Source organism: Chrysoperla carnea, chromosome 5 (genome assembly GCF_905475395.1).
Source record: "Chrysoperla carnea chromosome 5, inChrCarn1.1, whole genome shotgun sequence".
NCBI classification, from domain to species: domain Eukaryota; kingdom Metazoa; phylum Arthropoda; class Insecta; order Neuroptera; family Chrysopidae; genus Chrysoperla; species Chrysoperla carnea.
Window position 1 is genome coordinate 8343157 of NC_058341.1, and position 24948 is coordinate 8368104.

General features: G+C 28.5%; 2 protein-coding genes across 2 annotated transcripts; both read right to left on the reverse strand.

Moving 5' to 3' along the window:
- Positions 1-8639: 8639 nt before the first annotated feature.
- LOC123300431 (gustatory receptor for sugar taste 43a-like) lies at positions 8640-11071 on the reverse strand. Its single transcript, XM_044883003.1, has 8 exons — positions 10894-11071; positions 10633-10826; positions 10107-10363; positions 9773-9891; positions 9568-9680; positions 8938-9108; positions 8810-8881; positions 8640-8753 (listed from the first exon to the last, which is right to left on the reverse strand). The coding sequence occupies exons 1-8, from the start codon at positions 11069-11071 to the stop codon at positions 8640-8642; spliced, it is 1218 nt and encodes a 405-aa protein (XP_044738938.1).
- A 3251-nt stretch (positions 11072-14322) lies between these two features.
- On the reverse strand, positions 14323-24239 carry LOC123300432. Its single transcript, XM_044883004.1, has 20 exons — positions 24056-24239; positions 23475-23584; positions 23318-23408; positions 22902-23084; positions 22744-22813; positions 21798-22095; positions 21647-21715; positions 21403-21574; positions 21164-21343; positions 20941-21095; positions 17464-17674; positions 16587-16696; positions 16418-16511; positions 15781-15963; positions 15634-15703; positions 15278-15575; positions 15133-15201; positions 14887-15058; positions 14588-14767; positions 14323-14526 (listed from the first exon to the last, which is right to left on the reverse strand). Exons 1-20 carry the CDS (start codon positions 24228-24230, stop codon positions 14366-14368), a joined length of 3051 nt encoding a protein of 1016 aa, XP_044738939.1. The 5' UTR covers positions 24231-24239; the 3' UTR covers positions 14323-14365.
- Between the last annotated feature and the right edge of the window lie 709 nt (positions 24240-24948).

Consider the following 24948-nt stretch of genomic DNA (forward strand, 5'->3'; position numbering starts at 1 on the left):
TTCACTATACGATCGCCTGCATACACCCAAATCTATCAGTTCTTGGAAATGACTTCGTGCAGCTACCAATAATGACTTAAGGGGAAAAAATTTTTACAAAATTTTAAAAATTTATAAAATTGTGTATTTTTAAAGATTTTCGTATTGATAACTAAGTAAAATAAAATAAAAAATAAAATAAATACACGTGCCTTGATATTGTTTGATTATTTAGTAAATTATACAAATACAAATTGCGATAACCAAAGCCAAGAGGACGACCAATTTAAGTAGCCCAGGACGGATTTAAGCCTAAATACGCCACTGCGGTTATACCACAAAACTTCAATAAGTAAATTTTTTTTTAGCACAAAAAGGTCAGTATTTAACATGTATAAATTGCAAATTTTTTTTTTTGGAGGTCTTGCATAAATATGTATTTAAACTTATCTCTTTTTTTTTACATACAAATTAAAATCACCCAATTTAATCTTGACCTAAACAAGATTAAAATTATTAAAGAAATTATTGCTGATTTTTTTACCACGAATAAATTTTTTATTTATCTTAATTCTTATGTAACTCTCAAAATTTAGGTACAAAGTATTCATTTATTCAGTTGCGTAGCTAGGTGGACAAAGGCCCCGGTGCATGGTGAAAAGAAACCGGGCCTTCACTTCCTATTTCCACGAAGCTTGAAATTATATTGACCAATTGGCTCTCAAACTTATAGCTAGCGAGAAAAGGTCACATTGACTTGAACTTATTCTCAGTCGGATAAAAACAAGTTCGAGGTTTGCTAGCTTCGGAAATTGGCAGCTCCTTTCTTTTCAAAGCTTAGGTGGCTCTCTGAACTTTGGGGCTTTGCTGTACAACACCATCTTGTCCTACAATTTTTGCGCCACTGCATTTGCTAAAATTACATAAATATACTTTGTTCGATTCATTAAATTTTCAATACTTCTACTTTTCTAACTATTGATAATTACAAAAAAAAAGGGAGAATACGACTCTGACTATACTCCAACGCTGCAATAAAAAATTTTTTTTTACATTTAGCATAAAAAGGTCGCTAATTTACACAGGAAATTTTTGTTATCTCTTTAAATTGCAATTTTTTTTTTTTTAAATTTTCGAATTTCTTTTTTTTTTTGAGTTATAATGTATCTAAACTTATCTTATTGAATCTTGACCTAAACAAGATTAAACATATTAAAAAAATAATTGCTGAATTTTTTACGACGCAGACAAATTTTTTCAAATATCTAAATTATTATAAATCTCAATTATAACCAAACTGCTTAGATACAAATATTGCTAAAATTACTTAAATATACCTTGTTCGATTAGTTATCAATAAATGGGTGGAGACAGTACCTATTATTAATCGTTCTAATCATAAAAGGATAAAAATTGTATATATTTTTTGTTTATGAAGTCTTATCTGTTCAAGCAATCCATCAAAACAAAATTAAGCACCAATTACTTAAAATTATCAACCTTTAATCCACGTTAAAAAATTAAAATTCCAATTTTAAATTAATCAACTTCAAAAAAGCTCTAAGATTCTTAACTAGATTTTCTTCCCATATCGAATTTACAACATTTTTATTACATATATCAAATTTTTTAAATTAAAACCATCGATAGTAGAAAACAAAGCGAAATTTGGGAAAATATAATTTGAGATACTATTTGGGAAAATCACGAATAACGTCAAGTAGTTGATTGCCATAATAGCACGCTTAAATTTAAAGCAATCAAAAAGAATTTCATTTATAACATTTGAACAGTATTGTTGCAAATTACTATGGTTTCTTAATATACATCTATTTATTAAACATCTGCTGAAATTCATTTTGAGCCTCTTACCGAAGTTCTGTCTAAACAACCGGTTGTTTTCTAATAGAGCAAAATCAAATTAATCATTTTACTTTGACAATTTTTTAATAACTTCCTAAATTTCATCATGAATTTCAAATCCGTTATATTTTTTTCTAAAAAGTTATCATTACTAAACCTAATACTGTTAATAAAATAAATAAATTATTTTATCATTTAAATTTTAAATATTATGGTCTCTAATAAGATCAATGTCAAATAAATTAGTTCATAACTTTATTGATTAAAATTTATTTTTTCTCAGGTCGACTATTTTGATAAACTTTTCAAAATTTGCAATACCCGATGCATTTTATTCCTAATATAAATTATAAATTTTTTAATTTCGATAAAATCAATTTATTATTCAATTTTAATTTAAAAATAAACAAAAAAAACTGAATTTATTCCTAATAAAATATTATTTATAAGTAATTTTTTTTAAACTTATCAAATTATATCATTTAATGCTTATATGTTATTATTGAATAATTTAGATTCGAATCAGCATAAATAATAATACGGTCATTGATCCAAATTCATTGTCCTTCATGTTCCAAAATCGCAAAACCAGAATTCAGTATCCCAAAGACATATAAGGAATTGGATTCGTAAATGACTATCAAATGTCCGTATCTCCACAGACTATAAATATTAGTTCATTTGATTATTACACAGATATTTTCTAAGTAATTGTCTTTAATCGATCTGAAAAATTGCTATTTGTATGAATTTTGGACGATACCTCGGGAACTATTCATTCAATCAAGGAATGAATTCGATTCTTGTATTTCCTGGATCAAAATTACTAAGTGTACTGAGTTTTAGCGAAATTAGATACAAAAATGTTTTCTCGATATTTTTGAAGGGATCTGGATCAAGTTTTTGTTTCGGAATTTGGTAAAACTCAGTATATAAGGTAAATATGATACGAAAATTTTTAGAATGAAGTTCATTTGACGATATTAGGTGACGATATAGTTTTCGAGAAAAACGTTATCTTGAATCGATTTTAAATCACTCAATTCTTGAATGAGCACGATTTCTGCATTTTTTAGGTCAAAATTATGTACAAAGAGTTAACAATAGACAAGAAATATTCAGGATAAAAGCTACTCCCCTACTTGGCTATTAAAGAAGAAAAACTTGATTCAATTTAATTCAAAAATTTTTTTTATTTGTTAACCAATTTTTACAATATATTAATAATTTAGCATTTAATTTAAGCAGCTGAAATTCTGTCAGGTAAATTACATTTTTATTAAATTATAAAACTAAATCATATTAAAGCTACTGCCACACTAAAATGAATTATTAGAATAATATCCGGTTCCATGTTAACAACGGGGAAACTGTCTGAGAATTTCAATTTATATTGCTAAAAAGATATGGAAAATGATTTTAAAATCTACAATTTTCTCAGCTTTTTTCGGGAATGAGTACTTATAAATGCAACCCTTCTTAGGTGCCACACTATAGGTATCCCCTTATACCATTTTCTTATTTAAATTGAAATAATATCACTAAATATGTTGCAACAGCTCCAGTGATCTGAAAATAAATAAATAATTTTGAAGGGTCATGTTGTACTTGGAATTAATTACAATTCGTAGTTACCGCAGATAATAATCGCCGATCTAAAGTACATATTTCACATGCAGTAAATTCAACAGTTCTATGAGTTAATTGCAATGAAAATATTTCACACTAAAATATGAAAACAAATTATTTCAAACGAAATTTTTTAAGACTAAGCTCTTTTTTGTTACCTCTTTCCTAAGTTTTTCATCTAATTTTGCATAGCAAAGTAAATTACAAACTTGAACTTTGGTTAATTTTGCCTAAAACAATAATGGAACAAAATTGATTTCATGGAGGAAAACGAAAAATTAAAATTTTTAAATATTTGCCTCTTTCATAGCGGCATTCGCTGGTTGTATTATAATTAAAATTCGTAGTACATGGACTCCAATCCATAAAAGTTGTAGAATTATAAAAAAAGGATCATGTCGTTCAGTTAACTCAATCAATAAAAAATATCCTGTTTCTATTGAATGTAATAATGCTCCTACTATGATCATCTAAAATTCAATTACTGCCGTTAAAAATCAGAAAACCAATTGTGGACATAGTATAAGAGACTTGTTTAAGGTCGCCCTTCACCCATCAGATAACCAGAGGAGACATATTTTTAAAGAAATTTTATTGATTTATAAATACGCCTGTCATTGTTTTTCTATCGAAAAGTGTACATGGCTATTTTCTATTTCAATTAATCAATTTTTCCTAAAACAGATTTTTTCCGGGGAAACCCATATCACCCTTTTGATAATTAAATTATCTTTTTTCTGATATCAATTTTGATTGGTCAGCAGATAGGAGGAAGTACTAAGAGTATTTTCTTCAGAAGCCAATCCAAAAAATAAACTATCTGGTTAAGTAAAATTCATACCGTAATATTAACGATAGATTTCTATACAAAAATTAAAGTGTTTCTTCTAAAAGTCATACCGGCGTTTTTTTACTGTTTTTTCGATGTTTTCTATAGGGTATCTTCAAAGCTCTAAATTCTATTTTTATAAAAATTTTACTTACTAGGACTATGAATCCAAAACTTTCATTTATTTCCACAACTGCTTCGCATAAAGTGCTATGCACTTGGCATAATTGTAACACATATTCGGTAGCATTCGTAATTAGATTTTTTTCTATAAAAAATTATTTTTATTATTATTTTTAAACAAAGATTAAACTTTTTTGGACAAAAACTCACCTTTTAAATTAAAAAAATCATCATTTAATTTATTATTTCGCGTTACATAATCTAAGACACTGCCTAAATGTTTTTGATCCTCTATCGAAGCTGTGGGCTTCACAGAAACTGTCCAAGGTTGTTTAGGATTTTTAAAACCAGCCGTTTTAAATTTTTCCATTACATTTATTGCTAAATTTTCATTTAATCTGTAAACACATGTATATCTACGTAAAAACAGTTCATGAAAATGTTCAAACTTTTTTCTGAACTTTTAAATTTGGTCCAAGTTGATTAATTTAAACCACGATAGCTTACGCAACTTATAGCAACGAATGAACCGATTTTGCTTTTTTTGGGTTTTTTGAAAGGTAATTTTATGGAGAATGTTTTCAGCTAAGTGCGAATTTAAAAGGCTCAGTTTGGAAAAGACTTTAAGAAAAAAGGCAATTTTTTTTTTGTTAAATTGAGAGTATTCTTAAATATGTTTCAAATTCGAGTTTAGGGTTCCGTACCCGAAAAATTTGTCGGGGGATTTTTAAATTTTGTTCATTTCACTTGCATTACCAACATCTTATTCTGGATTTTAACAATTTCACCCAAATTTGGGGTTTTTACTTTGCAGATGTGATTCATTACCTACCCAGACGACTGTTTTTAAAAATGCTTCAAAAACTTACTGCCTAAATCGATACTGAATATGCTTCGCTCCTTGCGTATATTGTAACTCCAAAATCATTACCACATAATAGGCACCATAAAATGGTAAATAGTTTCTGATTACAAATTCACCATGTGAATTAATTTCAGCAATTTGCATCCATGCGTATATATCTAAACTAATGACAATTGTCATCGATACAATTATTGAGCCCAAATAATAATAGCTTAGATTACGAAATTGTTCCACTTGAGTTGGCGGCAAAATACTATCAATCTAAAAAATTGATTAAGAACAAGGATCAAAATTACAGGTCTTGGAACTTTCTGAAACTGAAACAACTTGGAGCTTTCTGCGGCATTTTTTTATCAACGCTGTCTGAATTTATTAACGTCGACTCTCTAGATTCCCGCTCGAATACAAAAAGTCAATAAATTTCTGTACCTGGATCAAATTATTGTAGAATTTTCGAATTTTTACCAAACGAAACGGTGCACCAAATATACCAAGACAAGCGAGAAAAATTATTGATGAAAGATCAGCGCATGTAATAATTCGTCCAGTTCCTGGTTTCATACGAATGGCATTAACACCAGCCCAATAATCATTTAGCATACCTAATACGCCCCAAACAACTACAAAAACAAAAGTAGCTAAGAGTAACCCTTGTATGGAAATAAATCTGTACTTAGTTTGAAATTCAGAAAAAGAATATGTGAATTAAAACTATCTCGGTATTACATTGAGATTCATTCGAAAGAAATATTCCCAGTTACGACTACTTCTCTGAGTTACTCCTTTTCTGAAACATTTTTTAGTAGCTTAGAAATATTTCTTCCGAAACCTGAGTTCCAGAACAACAGATTTATTTACACAAGGGAACAGCCAAAAATAAAAAAAAGTGAGTAGACTTACTTAAAATTGTCGCAATTGTAAAACTATAAACACAAAACATAATTGATAAATTAAATGTAATTTTTCGACCATCTTTTTTCTCAATTGAGCATGGTGCTAATCCCAAAAAACGTGATGCATAAAATATTGGACCATCTGTAGTCGCTATTTGCTCTGTTAAACTTGTAGGTGTTGGCATACTATGCATTTTGTGATTTTACTTTCAAGTTACAATTATTTATCATAATTTGTTTTTAATACTACTTAAAACTCACTTTATGATTTGTACACTGGAACTGATTAGTTACTTTATAATTTCGAGCTACGTGCTACATTCGTGTAGCAATATCTTCAACTGTAAGCGACAATCAACAGAAATTCAGCCGAATATATAGCTGAATCTTTGGAATCCCTGAAACATTTTATCTATGAAACCAAAGCTCAAAAGAATTGACCCATTTCAAGATATGGAAGAAATTGTTCTTCTGACCTTCAAAAGGAGATTTTTAGACCATCTAGATCAACTGTAGTCCCTTTATTATTTGCAACATTTTTGTAATATTCAACGCCATTAAAATTAGTCGGATAAAATTTTGAAAATTTTTTCTTTTAATATTATACAAAAAAACATTCCGATCGCTTTTTCACTGATAATCTGCGTATGATAAATAATTTAAATTAAACCGAACAATGCTAAAAAAAAAGGGATAATTATTGTTTTTGTGACCGTGGTCAAGTTTAAAAAATAATTAACAGTGTCGTTTCTCTTCGAAAATTTAATTTTCTTTAACTTTCGTAATAGATTTTTGTACTTGTTTAAATAATCAATCATTGATATTAATTTTTAAATAAAAGAAAATCATTTTCTACCTAAAAAGAAAATTGAAGTATTTATTTATTCTTTATATTAAAATTAATAAAAAATACGCCACTGATTTGCGATGATATCGCGTGGTTTACGTGTATGTTTTCGATATTTATGTTAAACTATTTTGATAATAATACTAATAATTAACAGGAAAAATAAATTTTTAACATAATATGAGAATCGTTCACAAAAAGGACAGGATGTGCAAATTAGGGTGAATACAAATAAAGCTAAGTTTCTGATCAAGCAACATGAACCAACCCATGAAGCACATAAAATACGGCAATATATAATGTGCGTTTTTCAAAAACAAACATCCTTTGAAATATTTATTCCATAAACTCAATGGTTTTCCCAAAATTTCAAATCAAATATCAATATTTGTAAATAGAAAAATTCAAGCATTAATAAGCAATTCAGTATATGAAGGGTATTTAAACAATTCATTCTATTTTCTGTTATTTTCATATATTTTAACATGACTTTCTTGGAACACGCTGTATATACTGTTGCAATACAAAAACAATAAATAATTCATACGTAATTTGTTTTGATAGTAGCTTTTAACTTCGTATCATTTTCAACGGGAAAATCGAGATATAAATTTGATAAAAAACATAAAAAAATGTAACAGGAAGTTTGCCGAGGTTGAAGGAATGTAACAAGTGCACCTCATTTTTCACACTTTCCCTCAACGTAGTCTCCAGTTCCGGCATATTTACTAACATATTATGATTTTCTTCTGATTCTTTTGACTTAAAAATGGCAAACAAAGACAGTTGCAAAACAGTTACCGTTTCATTCTTAAGCTCTATTTCAAAAGCGGTTCAACGTATAATATAAGGTTCAGGCAAAACAAATTTACTTTCGCGACCTTTGACCTTGAATATCTAAAGTCGCGGACAATAACCATCGGTGACTTTTGAGGCAATATTTGTATATCAAATTGAAGATTTGTTCAAATATTCAGCTTATTCCGTTAGATTTCGAAGTTAATCCCTTTTTTGAAGAGATGAGTGGATTACAAACTTACCTTTATTAATCGTTCAAACGACAGGCCGAGAGAAGCATAAAAATTAGCACCAACAGATCCACTTCAGGCAGTAAATAAAACAATAATCTCTTTTATAGAATTAAATTTATTTTCTTACTTATTATATAACGATACAAGCCCATTTTTGATCATATTAAGATACTTTCTAGGCCAATATATTTTAAGAGAAGAGAAAATGTCACAAATCAATCAATAATTTTGATACTTTCTCTTGGATTTTACTGAGAGAAAGGTAACAATCTGGGAAGTTGATTACTTGCATGCGGGTTCATTACAGCTCAAGTATTTCAGAAACTAAATGGTTTTCGAAATTCGGAATAATAATTGAGCTGTTCACATCACATTACGAGGAAGATAGCAACGTTATTAATCAGTTACCGCCAGGAATTTTCTTATTTTCTCAATTAAGGTGAAATCTTTTGTAAATAAAATATTTTCGAGAAATGAAAATCATTAATCATCTGTTTTAAATTGAAACAATATGACCAAATATGTTGCAACAGCTCCAGTGATCTGAAATTCAAAAATTAAATGGGCAAATATGGGCAAATTAAGTATTACAATCCGTAATTACCGCAGATAATAATCGCCGATCTAGTGTACATATTTCACAGGCATGAAATTCAACTTTTCTATGAATCAATTGTAATGAAAATAATTCCAGCTAAAAAATTGTTATTTTAGAAAACTATTTTGAGTTTTCTAAGCTATTTTTCTTACCTGTTTCCTAAGTTTGTCATCTAAATTTACATAGCATAATATATTACATACTTGCACTTGAGTAATTTTTGCCTAAAACAATTATAATGGAATAGAAATTACAAAAATAAAATTTTTTTAATATTTACCTCTCTCATAGCAGAATTTGCTGGTTGTATAATAATTAAAATTCGTAAGAAATGAACTCCAATCCAACAAAATTGTAGAATTGTAAATAAGTGATCATTTCGTCCAGACAATTCAACCAACAGGAAATACGCTGTTTCTATTGAATGTAATATACCGCTTACTAAAATCATCTAAAAACAACGATCTTAAAAATCATCGTGAATTTGATTGAAAATCTAATAAAATCGATTACTCTTTCAGCCCCGACATCAGTAAAAATTTATTCTAAGACAAACAAACACACTCACACACACCTTCTTTTCATGGCTTTTATGAATAACTATTTAGAGAAAAAAAGACCAGTTCGTAAATGAGTTTGTTTTCTTCAACCTAAATAGATGATAATATGTTAAACTTGACGGCGAAACCAAAGCATAGTTTGTCAAACTATGAAACTACCCATTGATTTCAATAGAAGTCATAAGTTTGGCCAAATGCTTAACAATCTCGAACCAGGTTTGATCCAAATATTTGCTCGATTGTTAATGGAGGAAAGTGGAGGAAAAAATTGTTAGGATGCCATCAAATATAACGCTCCATGATTATGGACCGATGAAATTGTTTTGAAACTTTTTGGAAGTTGAACTTACTAAAACAACAAATCCAAAACCTTCATTTAATTGGACAACTGCTTCACATAAAGTACTATGTACTCGACATAATTGTAACACATAGTCCGGAGAATTGATTTTAAAATTATAATCTAAAAACAAAAAACATGGAAATTAAAACTGACCTTTTAATTTAAAAAATCATCGATTATATTATTATTACTCGATACAAAACCTTTAAAACTATCGAAAAGTTTTTGTTCCTTTAACGAGATTGCTGGCCTCACAGACATTTTTCGTGGTTGTTTATGACTTTTATAATCAGAATTTTCCATTTCACTTATTGCTAAATTTTCATTTAATCTGCAAGTTATAACATTGCAAAATTTCATGAAATAGTACGTTAGAGTTTTTGAGAGTTTATTTTAAGACGACTAAGAGTGGTTCTGCCGAATTAATTAACGTTACATTCTTTAATTATAAAACTAAATCATAGTAAAATAACAGGCACATTTTTATGAACTAAGCTATAACGGACATTATACCTTAAATAAACGAAAAATACATTGCCAACTTACTTTTTAAAACGAAGCTCAATATGTTTAGCTCCGTGTAAATATTGCAATTGTAAAATCATTATCACATAATAAGAAAAATAAAATGCTAAATAATTCCATACAACATATTCAGAATCCGAACGCTGTTCAGCAAAACGTATCCATGCAGATACATCCAAAACCAAAACAATGGTCAACAAAATAACTGTTACGCCCAAATACAAATAGCTATGATTACGAAACTGCTTCACTTGGATTGGTTGTAAAACTCTATCAAACTAAAAAAATGATCAATTATTAAAAGTATGAAGAACTATTTTTTAAGGTAGAACACTCGTGAAAAGGCTTTTCTGGGAAATTCAATAAAAGATAAGCAAAAAAAAAAGTAATAAATTTGCAGTTGTCTTTTTACATTGAGTATATGTATAGATACACTGTCTTAGTATTGTACACTGCTGTCAGAAATATTTCACGAATATAAGATCATGTTTTAATGTACCTGACTATAACGAGTGCAAATACCTTAAAAATAAATAAATTTAAGTACTTGTAACAAATTGTTATAGAATTTTCGTATATTCGGCAAACGAAACGGTGCACCATATATACCAAGACAAGCAAGAAAAAGTATTGATGAAAGATCAGCGCACGTAACTATTCGATCTGTACGTTCTTTCATACGAATTGATTTATTGCCAGCCCAAATATCACTTAATATACCACCATATGTTCCCCAAACAACTGTAAAAAATGTACAAACAGTTAGTATTTGCAAAAACAAACATAGAAGTTTTTTTTTTTTTGTTACCTGCAATAGTTCCAACTGTAAAACTATAAATGCAATAAAAAATTGATAAATGAAAAGAAATTTTCCCACCATCTGTTTTCTCAACTGAGCATGGTGCTAAACCAAAAAAGCGTAATACATAAAATATTGGTCCATCTGTAATCGCTATTTGTTCTGTTAAACTTGTTGGGGTCAACATTTTATATAATTTTTCTTTTAATTTACTATTAAAGCTCATAATGCGGTAGTTTTCTGACGACGAATTTGTCATATTACTCATAAAAATGTAAAACTAGACTTGATTCCATGACAAAATTTGAAGGTGAAATTAAAATTGAGTTAAAAACGAAGAAGTTATAAGCATTCAAAGATTGTTGCCCATCTCATTTTACCAAAACAAAGTTCCTATATATCATCCTCTTTATTTAATAAGGAATTTCAAACGTTCGTACTACAAACCAACTTCACTTTTTTTGCCCGTGCAGTGAGAATTCTTCAAGTGATAACAAAAATTTAGTCAACAAGCCTATTACTTTCTTCGGGAAATTTTCTTTTAATAGTATTTAAAAAAATTCAAAACACACTCCGAGACTCGAACCACGTACCTATCTGCTGTCCGGGCAGATTCTTCTAACCAACTAAAGGTAAATGATTTTATGCACATGTGCAAATTCTTTAATTATATTAAATTAGTTTTAACAAATTGTCGGGAAATTGATTTCCTATGTAAGTTTATGAACATAAAAGTATATATGTTCATTAAAAAGAATTATAATTAATTTGAAAAACATATATCGTTCTCGATTAGAATCTAGAAGTTGCTGACGTACAAAAAAACGTAAAAACTAACCAAAAGAATTTATAAATGTATACTAAATGTAAATCGATATTATATGTTATTTTTTTAATAAAATATCTGTTTGTATATATATACAAGATCTACCCTCGATTGAAAAACAATATATTATGAACATTTTACATAAAATAACAAAAAAATTTTCCAATACAGAGGATCCCAATCTTCAGTTTATAGAGCGTGTCATTTTAATCTATAATGGCTAATAGATCGTTTTGTACTTAAGCAATCAAAAAAGAACTTAAACAAAAGTTGTACAGTTTGATGAGAGACATCATATTCTGACATCAGATTGGACCTAATTCTTTGGGTTTCTTTAATAGATAGTCAAATTAGATCCTAAACGGTAAGAAATAGAATAATATACTTCAAATTCGAAAGTTTATCCTCACAAAAAACCGGGACCAGACCTCCACATTCTTGAAATCTAATAGAGCTAGGTTAATTTTGATCATAAATTTGAAAAATATGGCCTAAATTAAGTAGAATTTTTTGGATTTTGATGACGTCATCAAGTTCAAAAATTCGATTTTTTTAAATAACACAGGCAATTTTGATCCGATCTTATTGGAATTTTTTTTGAAATCCACTAATTTTGGGTCATTTTACAAGATGCCTCCTACGGACCCAAGGGGGTTTTTATAATTTTTTTTAACACTTGTAATCTATTAAATTTGAAAGCTAACCAAATACAAAAGTTGGATTATTTTAAAATCCCAAGGATTGAGTCGGATTTCTATGCCATACAAATCTTTATATGTCTATTGAGAATAAATTAATGTTACTTTTTTCGTATTTTTCAGTTTGTCTTGGGTACTTTTATCCTTCCGCTACTCGAGGGAGACTTGGAGGATGGATTGTAAGTTGAATTTTAATTTATTATCGAAAATCAACCAAGCAAGGTCGAAAAAGAATCCGAAAATATTATGAAACTTAAAAAAAACCATTGACGAAGTCCAATAAGAATATTTGTCTTCAAGTCATTTAAATTTTTTGAACACCTTGTACTTCTGTTGTTGTACAACAAAAACAACAAATATTCCTTACATATAAATATTAACAATCGTTATCAATTCTACTTGAAAGTTAATATATTCAACCCGAAAAAAACATATTCATGAATACTAAATATATAGACGCTTGGACATTGTAAAAAAAAAATGCAAAGAACTCGAAAACGGTTAACTTTCCACACAAAAAAAATGGAAAAGTTAAGAGCTAGATCTAATTTGTCATGACTAGCTAAAAAATCAATAATAAAAACACAAAATTTGTACTTGGAAAATCTCAATTTTCTATTTATTTATTTCAAAAAATTGTTTATGATAATTTTTGATATGACATTTGGGCCAAATATTTTCGTAAATCGGCTAATTTTATTACTATAATTTACTTGATTAGAAACTTGTTAATCTAATCTCCACGTGTCATAACCATCACGATTTATTAACTATTATTATTTTTACAAAAATAATTTATGAATAATTAATTATACAATGCTTCAAACAACACACACTCTCTCTAAAAATCAAAATATTTTGTTGATAAAAAACTTGAACTTTCTAATTGGTGTAAATCGATCATGTCCGATCGATTTGATATGTTTTCAGCACCCGATTTCGGTTATTCAAAGTCATTTTTCATAACTGGTAACAGAAAGGAATGGGTATGGGTATGGGTATGGAGGTTAGCGGGCCATGCTCGAGCATCGGGCCTCGAAGCAATGATTCAGAGCACCTAGCCAAATAGACCCTTGTACTCAATCCCCGCTACGCTTTTCAGTGGCTATTATAACCAACTGATGTACTGAAACCCAGGATTTGCCTAGCGCTGAGTTTCCTAATTTCTTCTGGTTCGACTATGGCCGGACCAAACCATTTCCTTCGCTGCTGTATGAGCGCCGGGCAGTAATAGAGAAAGTGGATCGATGTTTCTTCTGAATTTTCTCCGAATCTGTCACACGCGGGAGATTGTCTTCTTCCAATCTGATGTTGGGACTTGTTCAGGTTATCATGCCCTGTGAGTAACTCTACGATGACTCTAATATCAGCTCTGTTTAGTTTCAAGATCTCCTCGGCTCTGTTACCGAGCGAGTTTCCTTCACCCAACAGGCTTTTGGCGATTCGCCCTCCCTCGTAGCTGGTCCATGCCTTTAATTGTTGGTTTTTCAGATTATCTACTAATCTGTTAAGACCTTCTTGATATGGCATCCTCGCAAGCTTTTCTTGAGTGGGAGCCATGGTGGATCACAGTTTGGCCAGCTTGTCTGCTCTCTCATTACCGTTCCAACCACGGACACTCTAATTCCAGGTAATATTGACTTTATTGTGCCTCGCCAGGTTGTTTAGACTGTTTCTAACAGAAAGGAATACATCAAGCAGAATTCTATTGCCTATTTACTTTAGGCAAAGCTTGGTTTTTACCTTTTCGAAAAAAAATGACGCTTTTAAAAATTTCTATTTCTTTTTAATATATGTATTATGATTCTATCTCCCGACATTCTGAAACTTTGAAGTGGGGAAATTTTGAGAATTTCACACTAAAATGAATGTAGGAACTAGGAATGGTATATCAATTAATTGAAAATTCAATAATTACAAATTTTAATTTTATTATTTATTTTTTTGTAAAAATATTTTAAAATCGTCGACGGAATTTAACTTCAACCGGTTTTTTTGTTCGTATGATCAGATTAGCTGCCAATGTAATTGTGTCAGGAGTATCAATTGGTTCCAAAATAAATTCTCTTATTATTTTCGATGCAAATGATTTCATTTCTAACATTGCAAAACGTTGACCTGCAAGAAAATATACATAAGTAACATAAAACTATATTCATAGCAAGACCTTATAATTTACCAATACAGTTTCTGGAACCAGCACTAAATGGAATATATGCAAATGGATGACGATTTGCACAATTATCGGGTAAAAATCGGTCTGGATCAAATTTATGTGGATCTGGCCAGTATTTTGGATTACGATGTAAATCGTAAATCATTATTCCCATGTATACACCTGTTGGAATTGTAAAATTTTCTGGAACATAAATTGAAATTATTCCACTTTTAATTTAAAAAAAGACATGAATTTTCTAATAATAATTCCATTTTATCACTTTGGCTGTAAATATTTAACTGCGTTTATCTCAAACTTACTTTTGAGTACAATATCTTCATCTAAAGTACGTCCAATTAACGGTACTGGTGGATATAATCGTAAAGCTTCCTTTATACAACGTTCTAAATAATCCATATTTTGTAAATCATCATAAGTGGCTTTACGTTTTGAATCGTTAAATATGGATAATTGTTCTTCATAAATTCGATTCTACATAACAAACAAGATAATTTGGTTATAAAAAAATTTACCGCATTCATTCATTTTCCAAAAATTCCAATTACCTGTGCATCTGGATTGTTTGCTAACAGCATCAACAAAAAAGTTAAGGCTGTTGAAGTTGTATCGTGGCCCTATGAAAAAATACTTAATCAGAAATATTATACCAATATTTTGATTTTTTTAAGTCCCAAATTAAAGTTTATTTACCTCAAACATAAAAGTATCAACTTCTTCGCGTATTCCTTCAAAATCAATGTCACCACCTTGTTTCATTTCACCAATTAATAAATCCATCATTGGGAAAATTTTTTTACCAGATGCGGAAAATAGAGGTTGTTTCCCCTCTGTACTCCAATTTAACAAGCGTTCATGAATAACATTCAATGTAAATTTATGCATTTCTTTAATTAATCTGTCTGAATTTCGTTTTGCTTGCGAGAAATAGAATAATAAACCTGGATATTGCCAGGGTTTTGTGATACGATCGTAGACAATACCACCAAATCTAAAAGACAAAATAAAATCCATTATAAAGTTTATATTATTATAAATTTTATAGTTACTCATGTAATGCGCTCTTGTACTGCTTAATATTTGGATCTTCCATATTCACAGAAATTCCCATGGTAGTTTCTAAAAATACCATTAATTATATCTTCAAATCAAATGTGAAAAATCACTTTGTATCGAACTGATAACTGATAACTTACCACATAAGGAATACATGGTATGTTCAACAGCAAGTTCTCCTGCATTCAAAACTTTATTGCAATTATTTTTAATAAAATTTGCAGTTTTTTCACTATTTTCTTCAAAAACATCCACAAATTCATTTAATATGTTAAAATGAAATGCAGGTGTTAAAATTCGTCTACGTGATTTCCATTTACTACCTGTCCCAAAAATAAAAACAAAATTATATAAAGGTCAAGTTAAGTTCTTTTCTCAGAGTTCTAAAAAGCTTCACACATATTTAGAAAATCGGATCTCAGAAAATCGGATCTATTGGTTATATTTGACAGCTTTTCACGCAGAATTTTCGGCGATATGTCAAAAACTATTCACCGACTTGTTAAATAAACCCGATTTTTGTTCCTTTTGGGTCAAAATTAGTCTAGATATTTATAATTCCATCAAATTCCGAAACTTTTTCAAAGGGGGTAAGAATAAATTTCAAAAGATCTAGAAATTTGGATAAAAGTTATTTTCTAGACGACTTTTGACCTAAAAAACAACAAAAATCATCTTTTTGACGATTTTGCCTAAAATGGAAAATGAAGAGACTTATTCCGAAACAATTTAAGTCGATTTTTTGAAATATGAGACATAATAAAAATGCAATCTTACCGCTACTAAGTAATAAACCATCACCAAGCCAATCACGCACAAAATCATACGGTTCACATTTTACCAAATTTTTCGTACTTGTACTAAGTATCAGCTACAAAAAAAAAGTGCATTCTTAAAATAAAATATCTTATTATGGATACTTAAAGGATCCTGATTTTATTATTACTTCAATGTCATCTGGTTCCAAGAAGATAATAACACATCGATTAATACCCCATAGCCGGTAAATTTCTGGATATTTTGCAGCTGTTTCACGAAATTTATTCCATAAGTGCTCTAAAAAATTTTATAATACATTTTACGATTAACTTCACTATTAAACGATATTGTTTTTACTTCGATTATCGGGTTCGAATTTACATAAAAACGGTTAAATTTGGGGGAAATATTGAAAATTTTTAGTTTTGTTTGGGAAATACATAGCCGTTTTCTAGAAATTTTCTATGAAAATATTATCGTGAGCAAAATTCGTGGGAGGCTATAATCTTTTATTTTGCTTAATTGGATTAGGTAATAGGTAATTACTTTTACCTCCTATACTATCTTGCGTGTGAAAAGAGGTCCTCACAATGAATCCGGGTTTAAAATTCAGTATGTCAAGGTCAATTTTGAATTTGGCGTTAACTTAATAAATAAATCATATCCACTGATAAGAGCAAAATTTTAATTAGAATAAAAAATCATTATGAGTTTTTTTTTGTATTCTTCTAACTCGTTTTCAAGAAAATGTTTCGAACAAAAGTTGTTTTTAATTTAAAATTTTCTAATTTTTCTTATCTGTTATTAGCTTAAAATGCAAGTTCTAGATAAGATATTTCCTACCGGTTATTACAACTTTTGTTGGACCAAATTTAATGTCTTCTCTTTAATGATATATTATTGCTTTGTCAATACTTTCCCGATCAAAAAATTTATTTATAATCAACTAATATTTTCGCTTTTTATAATCAAAAACCATTTTGGTGTAACCGGTTTCTTAGAGAGTACAAAATCAAACATAGCTAATTTAATGTTTAAAAAAATATGTATTTTAAAATGTTTACCTCGAGTTCCAATAAACGGTATTGAACATCCCACCAATGGTATACACGGTGGTCCTGGTATATTTTTAACACATTGATAAATACGATAATCCCAATGTAAACGATTTGCCCATAATAATTTTATAATAAATAATATTACAATTACAAGTAATAAAACTGTTACAGATGCCATCACGATAATTAATACATCACAAATAATTATAAAACTTGTTTACTAAACTCAATTTTTTTTAAACTAATTTTCAGATTGAATGCGTGAATTGATTTATTTTTTAAAACTTTTGGTCACAGCCTAATCTTAGATTTAAAAAATTTATAGTACAGAAGAAAGTTGCACATTTTTAATAAGTTATGGAATCAAGAAAACAATTTGAACATTCCTGAATCTATTTTGATTATGGTGATCAGATTAACAATTTCTCAATGCATTTTTAGCCAGGAAAGCGTCCTTTTCTAGATACAGCGATCTAAAAGTCAAAAGCAACGATGTAGATATATGGGTCATCAACCCATTTCGAAAAAAATTTCCTATGATTCTTACTTTATTACAAAAAACAAGAACGCTATCTAATGCCCCATAATCGAGACACGCTACACCCCCAAACTCCCGTGCAAACTAATTTTCAGGAAAATCGTATAATTTCATTTCGCTAAATATCGATATTTTGATTGCAACGCAACCATCGCCATTAGCTAAATTTATTCATATAACACATTACATTCATCTTTTACAAAGTTAATGTATAAAACTTTAGTGAAAAATCATTGTAACACTATTTTATTTCGAGTATCGTGGTATTTATTTCAATAACTATATCTTCAATATATCGTCAACAAAAATTCATTTTGACATCAAATACTCACTTTGCCATTTTTGATATAAAGATAAATACTCAAAAAAAACAAAACCCTTGGAATTTTCCCGGTAGATAATCGAGAGCTTATTTTGGTGTATTTTTTAAATCTCCAATTTTATATTTGTTTTTTTCTTAAATTTCTAAGATTAATTGATAGATTTGTCACATTGTTCAACGAAATCTTATCGCTAAAAAGTGAATTAATATTATCTTAACTCTAAAGTATTGTATCCAATTCCTAATTTTAATTTTTATTTATAGCTTTCAGCAAAACAAAAGTTAATAGTAATAATTTCTAGATTAACTAATATTTCTGCTAGGCATAAAATCCGTACCAAAATATGGTAAGACAATCGGGCAATAAATAGATCGAAGATCAAATCCAAAAATATAATTTTAAAATTTTTCATAACGGATGAAGTTATATCCTCTTTACTAAGATTTTATAAAAATAAATATTTTGCCTTGAATATAATTAGTTTATTATTTAAGGTCAATGTTATCAAAAAAATTAGGACCCTGTTGTACCAAATACTTTCATAATCATATTATGATTATTATAGTTTGAAGATCTCTTTGAAACTGTTTGCAGTATGGCTTTATACATTCTTTTCATGTTAGATTCTTTTATCTGGAATAAAAAATTTTAACATATCTCGAATAAATCTTTCGTTATGTATGTTTAAATTTAAAGATTATGCTATAGATTAAGGTAATTTTTTTTTAAACTCACTAATTTAGGGTCATATTTTTCATTTTTCGTTTCAACTATTCGCTAAAACGAGTCATTCTACAAAATGTGGAACCCATGATAGTGTATTTATGAAATTTCTTGTAGAAACGTTAAATTTGATAAAAGATTTGAAAATTATGGCCCAAAATTAGTGGGATTACATGTTTGGTTTATAAAAATTGGATAAAATTTGGGTGTGATAGAGCAAAATTAAATTTTTGAATTTTGCTGACGTCACAGAGTTAAAAAAATTAATTTTTTTGATATTTGGGCTAAATTTTATCCAATTTGAATGAATTTTTTTTTTTGAAACCTACTAATTTGAGGTCATATTTTTTATTTTTCATGTTAGTTATTGGCTAATACTAACCTTTCTACAGAATGTGGAACCCATGTTAGTGTATTAATGGAATTTGTTGGAGGTACGTTAAATTTGATGAAAGATTTGGAAAATATGGCCCAAAATTAGTTGGATTACATGTTTGGTTTATAAAAATTGGATAAAATTTGGGTGCGATAGAGAAAAATTAAATTTTTGGATTTTGATGACGTCACAGAGTTTAAAAAATCAATTTTTTTGATATTTTGGCTAAATTTTATCCAATTTGAATGAATTTTTTTTTGAAACCTACTAATTTGGGGTCATATTTTCCATTTTTCATAATAGTTTTTGGCATATAGTAGCCTTTGTACAAAATGTGGAATCCATGATAGTGTATTTATGAAATTTCTTAGAGATACGTTAAATTTGATGAATTATTTGAAAATTATGGCCCAAAATTAGTGGGATTATATGTTTGGTTTATTAAAATTGTGTAAAATTTAGGTGTGATAGAGCAAAATTAAATTTTTTGGATTTTGATGACGTCACTGAGTTTAAAAAATCAATTTTTTTGATATTTTGGCTAAATTTTATCCAATTTGAATGAATTTTTTTTTGAAACCTACTAATTTGGGGTCATATTTTTCATTTTTCATAATAGTTTTTGGCATATAGTAGCCTTTGTACAAAATGTGGAATCCATGATAGTGTATTTATGAAATTTCTTTGAGATACGTTAAATTTGATGAATTATTTGAAAATTATGGCCCAAAATTAGTTTGATTATATATTTGGTTTATTAAAATTGTGTAAAATTTAGGTGTGATAGAGCAAAATTAAATTTTTTGGATTTTGATGACGTCACTGAGTTTAAAAAATCAATTTTTTTGATATTTTGGCTAAATTTTATCCAATTTGAAGGAATTTTTTTTTAAAACCTACTAATTTGGGGTCATATTTTTCATTTTTCATAATAGTTATTGGCTGTTACTAGTCTTTGTACAAAATGTGGAACCCATGACAGTGTATTTATGAACTCGTTGAGGATACGTTAAATTTGATGGTAGGTAGATTTTCAAAATATGGCCCAAAATTAATAGGATTACATGTTTATTTTATAAAAATTGTATAAAATTTGGATGTGATAGAGCAAAATTAATTTTTTTGGATTTTAATGACATCATTAGAACTTATCTAAGATTTTTTTTGAGTTTCGCATAAATTTTTTGTTAATTATGGTTAATTAGACAATAAATTCGTGATCCTTGTTATTAATATTAGCTTTTGTAGATAAACTTTTCAAATTTTGATGACGGTATATGTTTTTTTCCCAAAGCTTAAAATAGAAATGATTAATTTTAACTTTTCCACAATTTTGTTTATTTTCAATCAATAATCAGAATCAAAGTAATCTGAACTGAAAAATATAGATATATGACTCAGATAATTGCAGTCAGAAGAATAACAATAATATAGGATTAATAATAAAAATTAAGGAAATGGCAACGATAAATAACTTTAAACTTTGATTTTAAAACATTTTTATTTCTTTTAAACATTTAGAATCTTTTACGAAATCTAACTTTAATCGGTTTACTTGTACGTAAGATCATATCAGCTCGCATCACAATTGAGTCCGGAGTATCAACGGGTTCTAAAATAAACTCTCTTATCAATTTCGATGTGAATGATTTCATTTCTAACATTGCAAAACGTTGACCTACGGGAAAAAAAACATTAAAACAAAACTACTTCGATCGATTTTTAAAAATCGAAGATAAAAATTACCTATACAATTTCTGGAACCAGCACTAAATGGAATATATGCAAAAGGATGACGATTTACACAATTATCGGGTAAAAATCGGTCTGGATCAAATTTATTCGGGTTTGGCCAATATTTTGGATTGCGATGCAAATCGTATATCATTATACCTATATATATACCGGCTGGGATAATATAGTTTTCTGAAACGTACAATAAATCGTAAAAATATAATCGATATGAAAGTTTAACCCGAACATACTTTTGAGGACAATATCTTCGTCGATAAGTCGTCCAATAATTGGAACTGGTGGATATAATCGTAAAGATTCTTTTATGCAACGCTCCAAATACTCCATATTTTGTAAATCATCATAAGTTGCTTTTCGCTTTGAGCCGTTAAATATCGTTAATTGTTCTTCATAAAGTCCATTCTACTTGACAATAAATCAAATTATTTGTTTTCAAAATGTGATTGATTTGTTTTCAAAAAAAATTATGATTACCTGTACATCTGGATGATTTGCCAACAACATTAGCAAGAAATTCAATCCTGTCGAAGTGGTATCATGTCCCTAAAATAAGGTTACAAAAAATTATCAAGATTATTATTTATTTATTAAAATTTGACAGATCCGATATTTTCGTAATTTATACCTCAAACATGAATGTATCAACTTCTTCCCGAATTCCTTCAAAATCAATATCACCACCTTGTTTCATTTCACCAATTAATATATCCAACATTGGTTGTATTCGTTTACCAGACGCTGAAAACAAAGGCTGTTTACCTTCGTCACTCCAATTTGCTAAACGTTCATTAATTACGTTCAACGTAAATTTTTGCATTGCTTTAATTAGCGAATCTTGTTCACGTTTTTTTGATGTAAAATTGAATGTAAATTCTGGATAAAACCATGGTCTTGAAAGACGATAAAATACGAAAAAGCCAAATCTATAAAAATCAAAATAGGGTTTTTTCCATGAATTTTCCGAGAAAATGTTAAAATATTTTTATAACTGTCAATTTGTATTTTTGGTCAAAATTTTATGTTTTATTAAATGATTTTATTATGATTTTAAAAAATTTGAGTAGTGAAAGTTATCAGAAGTTAAAGATAACAGAGATAATTTTAAGTAAGTACAATGAAATTTTTCTGCTATGCCATAATAAATATCCTGATCAAATCAAATGTAATGTACTCACATATTGGGTTGACTACTAAATCAGAAGTATGTTCTTTTTTAAACTAATACCACAATTAAAACTGAAAGTAGCTATAAAATTAAATCACACAAGTATTTTATTTTTAAAATTAACACCATAAATTTCCAGAAAAATATCTTGTTAATAAAAAGTAAGCGCTACTTTTATAACGTACCAAAGTACGAAATAAATATAGTTCCTACCGGGTGTCCCACGACACCTCTCGTTCTTTTTTGTGATATATTTCATTCCGAAAATGTATTTCATTGTTTTAAGTTCAGATTAAAATTATTAAGGATATCTTTTCTGTCTAAGTCGAGATAGAATTGAAGAAAGCAAATATACTAAATACGGTTGCGATAAAGTTTTTGAGAAGAAAATTTTTTGCATACTAACTTATCTAAAGCATCCTTATATTGTTTAACATCCGGATCTTCTATATTCACAGAAATTCCCATCGTAGTTTCTAAAAATAAAATAACATTTACATTACTTTCAAATCAAGCGTAAAAAATTCACATGACCTTGAATTAAGACAAAAGAAAATTCCTTACCACATAATGAATGCAAGGTATGTTCAACGGCAATCTCATGTGGATTCAAATCTTTATTGCAATTATTTTTAATAAAATTTGCAGATTTTTCACTATTTTCTTCAAAAACATTCACAAATTCATTTAATATGTTAAAATGGAATGCTGGTGTTAAAATTCGTCTGCGTGATTTCCATTTATTACCTATTTAGAAAAATAATTTGTTTTATTTTGTCTTAAGTAATTTTCAATACCAAAATAGAAAATTATTTAGGTATTGTCTTAATGCTTACAAAAAAAAGCAGCCAGTAGTCATAGCAAATTAAGCCACTGGCAGACCAATAGGCGAACAGCGGAATTTTAGTGCCGTTTACCTTTCTCGTACGGTACCATAAAAAGTAAAAGAAATATTCGAAAAAAGGAATGGAAAACCTTACCGCAACTCAGAAGCAAACTATCTCCAAGCCATGGACGAGCAGTGTTATAAGCTTCATTTTTTTCTAAATGTTTTGTACTAGAAAGTACCATCTGCAAAGAAAAAAACCTGAGTCATCAAATTATCGTTTATAGAATTCAAAAATTTATATATTTTACCTCAACGTCATCGGGTTCCAGGAATAAAATGGCACATCGATTAAAACCCCACATTTTGTAAATTGTTGGATATAGTTCATTCATTTCACGTAATTTCTTCCATAGATGCTCTGAAAAATCATTAATATTAATAAAAAGATAAAAAAGTTTTCTAGGAATTAAATAAATGCAAATATGAAATATATGTCGTGGCTGGTGAAGTATATCCCGTGGTTTTTGGGAAGGAGTCTCTATCAAGTACACTTAGGTAAATTAACGCTTTTCCCAATTATTTAAAACAAAATTAGCATAAAATAAATGATTTTCATTAAAATTAAAAATTTTTTTTGCAATTTTTTATTTCACGTTGCCTTAAAAACGTGTAAAAATTTGATACAAAAAATTGTTATCCTAAATTTCAGAAAATCTTTTTTGATCATTTAAATCAGGCAAAAAGTCACCGACTAAAAGTTTCGACTAATCGTTTCATTTCTTTTTTACACTAATTTCCGTAATAAAACCCACAATTTCGTTTTTTTAACAAACATGGACAAACTTTCCCCTCTATAAACTAAATTAGTGAATATAAATTAATTATTTACCCAAACTTCCCAAAAACGGTAAACAACATCCCAATAAGGGAATATTATATGGTCCTGGTATATGTTTCACACATTGATAAATATGATAGGTCCAATGGACCCGATTTGTCCAAAAATATTTTATAATTAATAATATTACAATAATAACAGATAAAATTGTAACAATCGATGCCATGATGGTTTTAAAATAATATTCAAAAAAATATCAATAAATAATTTATAAATAAACTATTTATGTATCTTTTTATTTAAAAATTTTATACAAGGACTGTTGATAATTAATAATTATTATTAAAATGTAAATTATTGTTTATAAAAAAAATTAAAATTAGTACAGGATTATAACAAACTTTTATCTCATTTTTGCAAAAAAAACAAAGGTGTGAACTTATTAGAAACAATGGCACAATATTTCTAGTCACTTGTTGGACATATACAAGATATCGCAGCTTTAAATCAACGGATTTTCGATTGCGGACATATGATGCTGATATCTCGAGAAAAGTACGCCGAATTGAGTTTTCATTGACGGTATCATTTTCACTGAGGTCGAATTAGTCTAGATCCATTTTATTGTTGATTTTATCGAATTTTTGGGTTTTTTTAAGGGGTAGTACCCCTTTGTACAAATTTGAAAAAAATGGAAAAATTTTTCTTATCCGATTTTAATATGAACTATTTTCTAAAATAATTTTAACAAAAAATTTTCGAAAATCTCATTCATATCAAGTAAATTGATTTCAAGATATCATGACTTTACATCTACGGATTTTCGAATTGGGAAAAGTGTTGCTGATATCTCAAGAAGATGGAAGAAATTTAATCGAAGAATTATTTTCTAAGGTAATAATGACATTCCTATGAACGTAAAGTACATGGATTTCAAGATCTCA

Bases quoted from the DNA above. Each gene is read 5' to 3' on its own strand.
- LOC123300431 (XM_044883003.1), bottom strand. From the start codon at position 11,071: ATGTTGACCCCAACAAGTTTAACAGAACAAATAGCGATTACAGATGGA. The intron at 9,681-9,772 runs GTTTTAAAGGTT...TTTTGTTTTTAG, and splicing joins GGAACAAAAACTTTTCGATA to ATTATAATTTTAAAATCAAT. The intron at 9,109-9,567 runs GTAAGTTCAACT...CGTTGTTTTTAG, and splicing joins GTTTTGGATTTGTTGTTTTA to ATGATTTTAGTAAGCGGTAT.
- LOC123300432 (XM_044883004.1), bottom strand. From the start codon at position 24,230: ATGGCATCGATTGTTACAATTTTATCTGTTATTATTGTAATATTATTA. The intron at 21,575-21,646 runs GTAATCATAATT...ATTGTCAAGTAG, and splicing joins CAAATCATCCAGATGTACAG to AATGGACTTTATGAAGAACA. The intron at 15,576-15,633 runs GTAACTATAAAA...TTTGTCTTTTAG, and splicing joins TACAAGAGCGCATTACATGA to ATTTGGTGGTATTGTCTACG.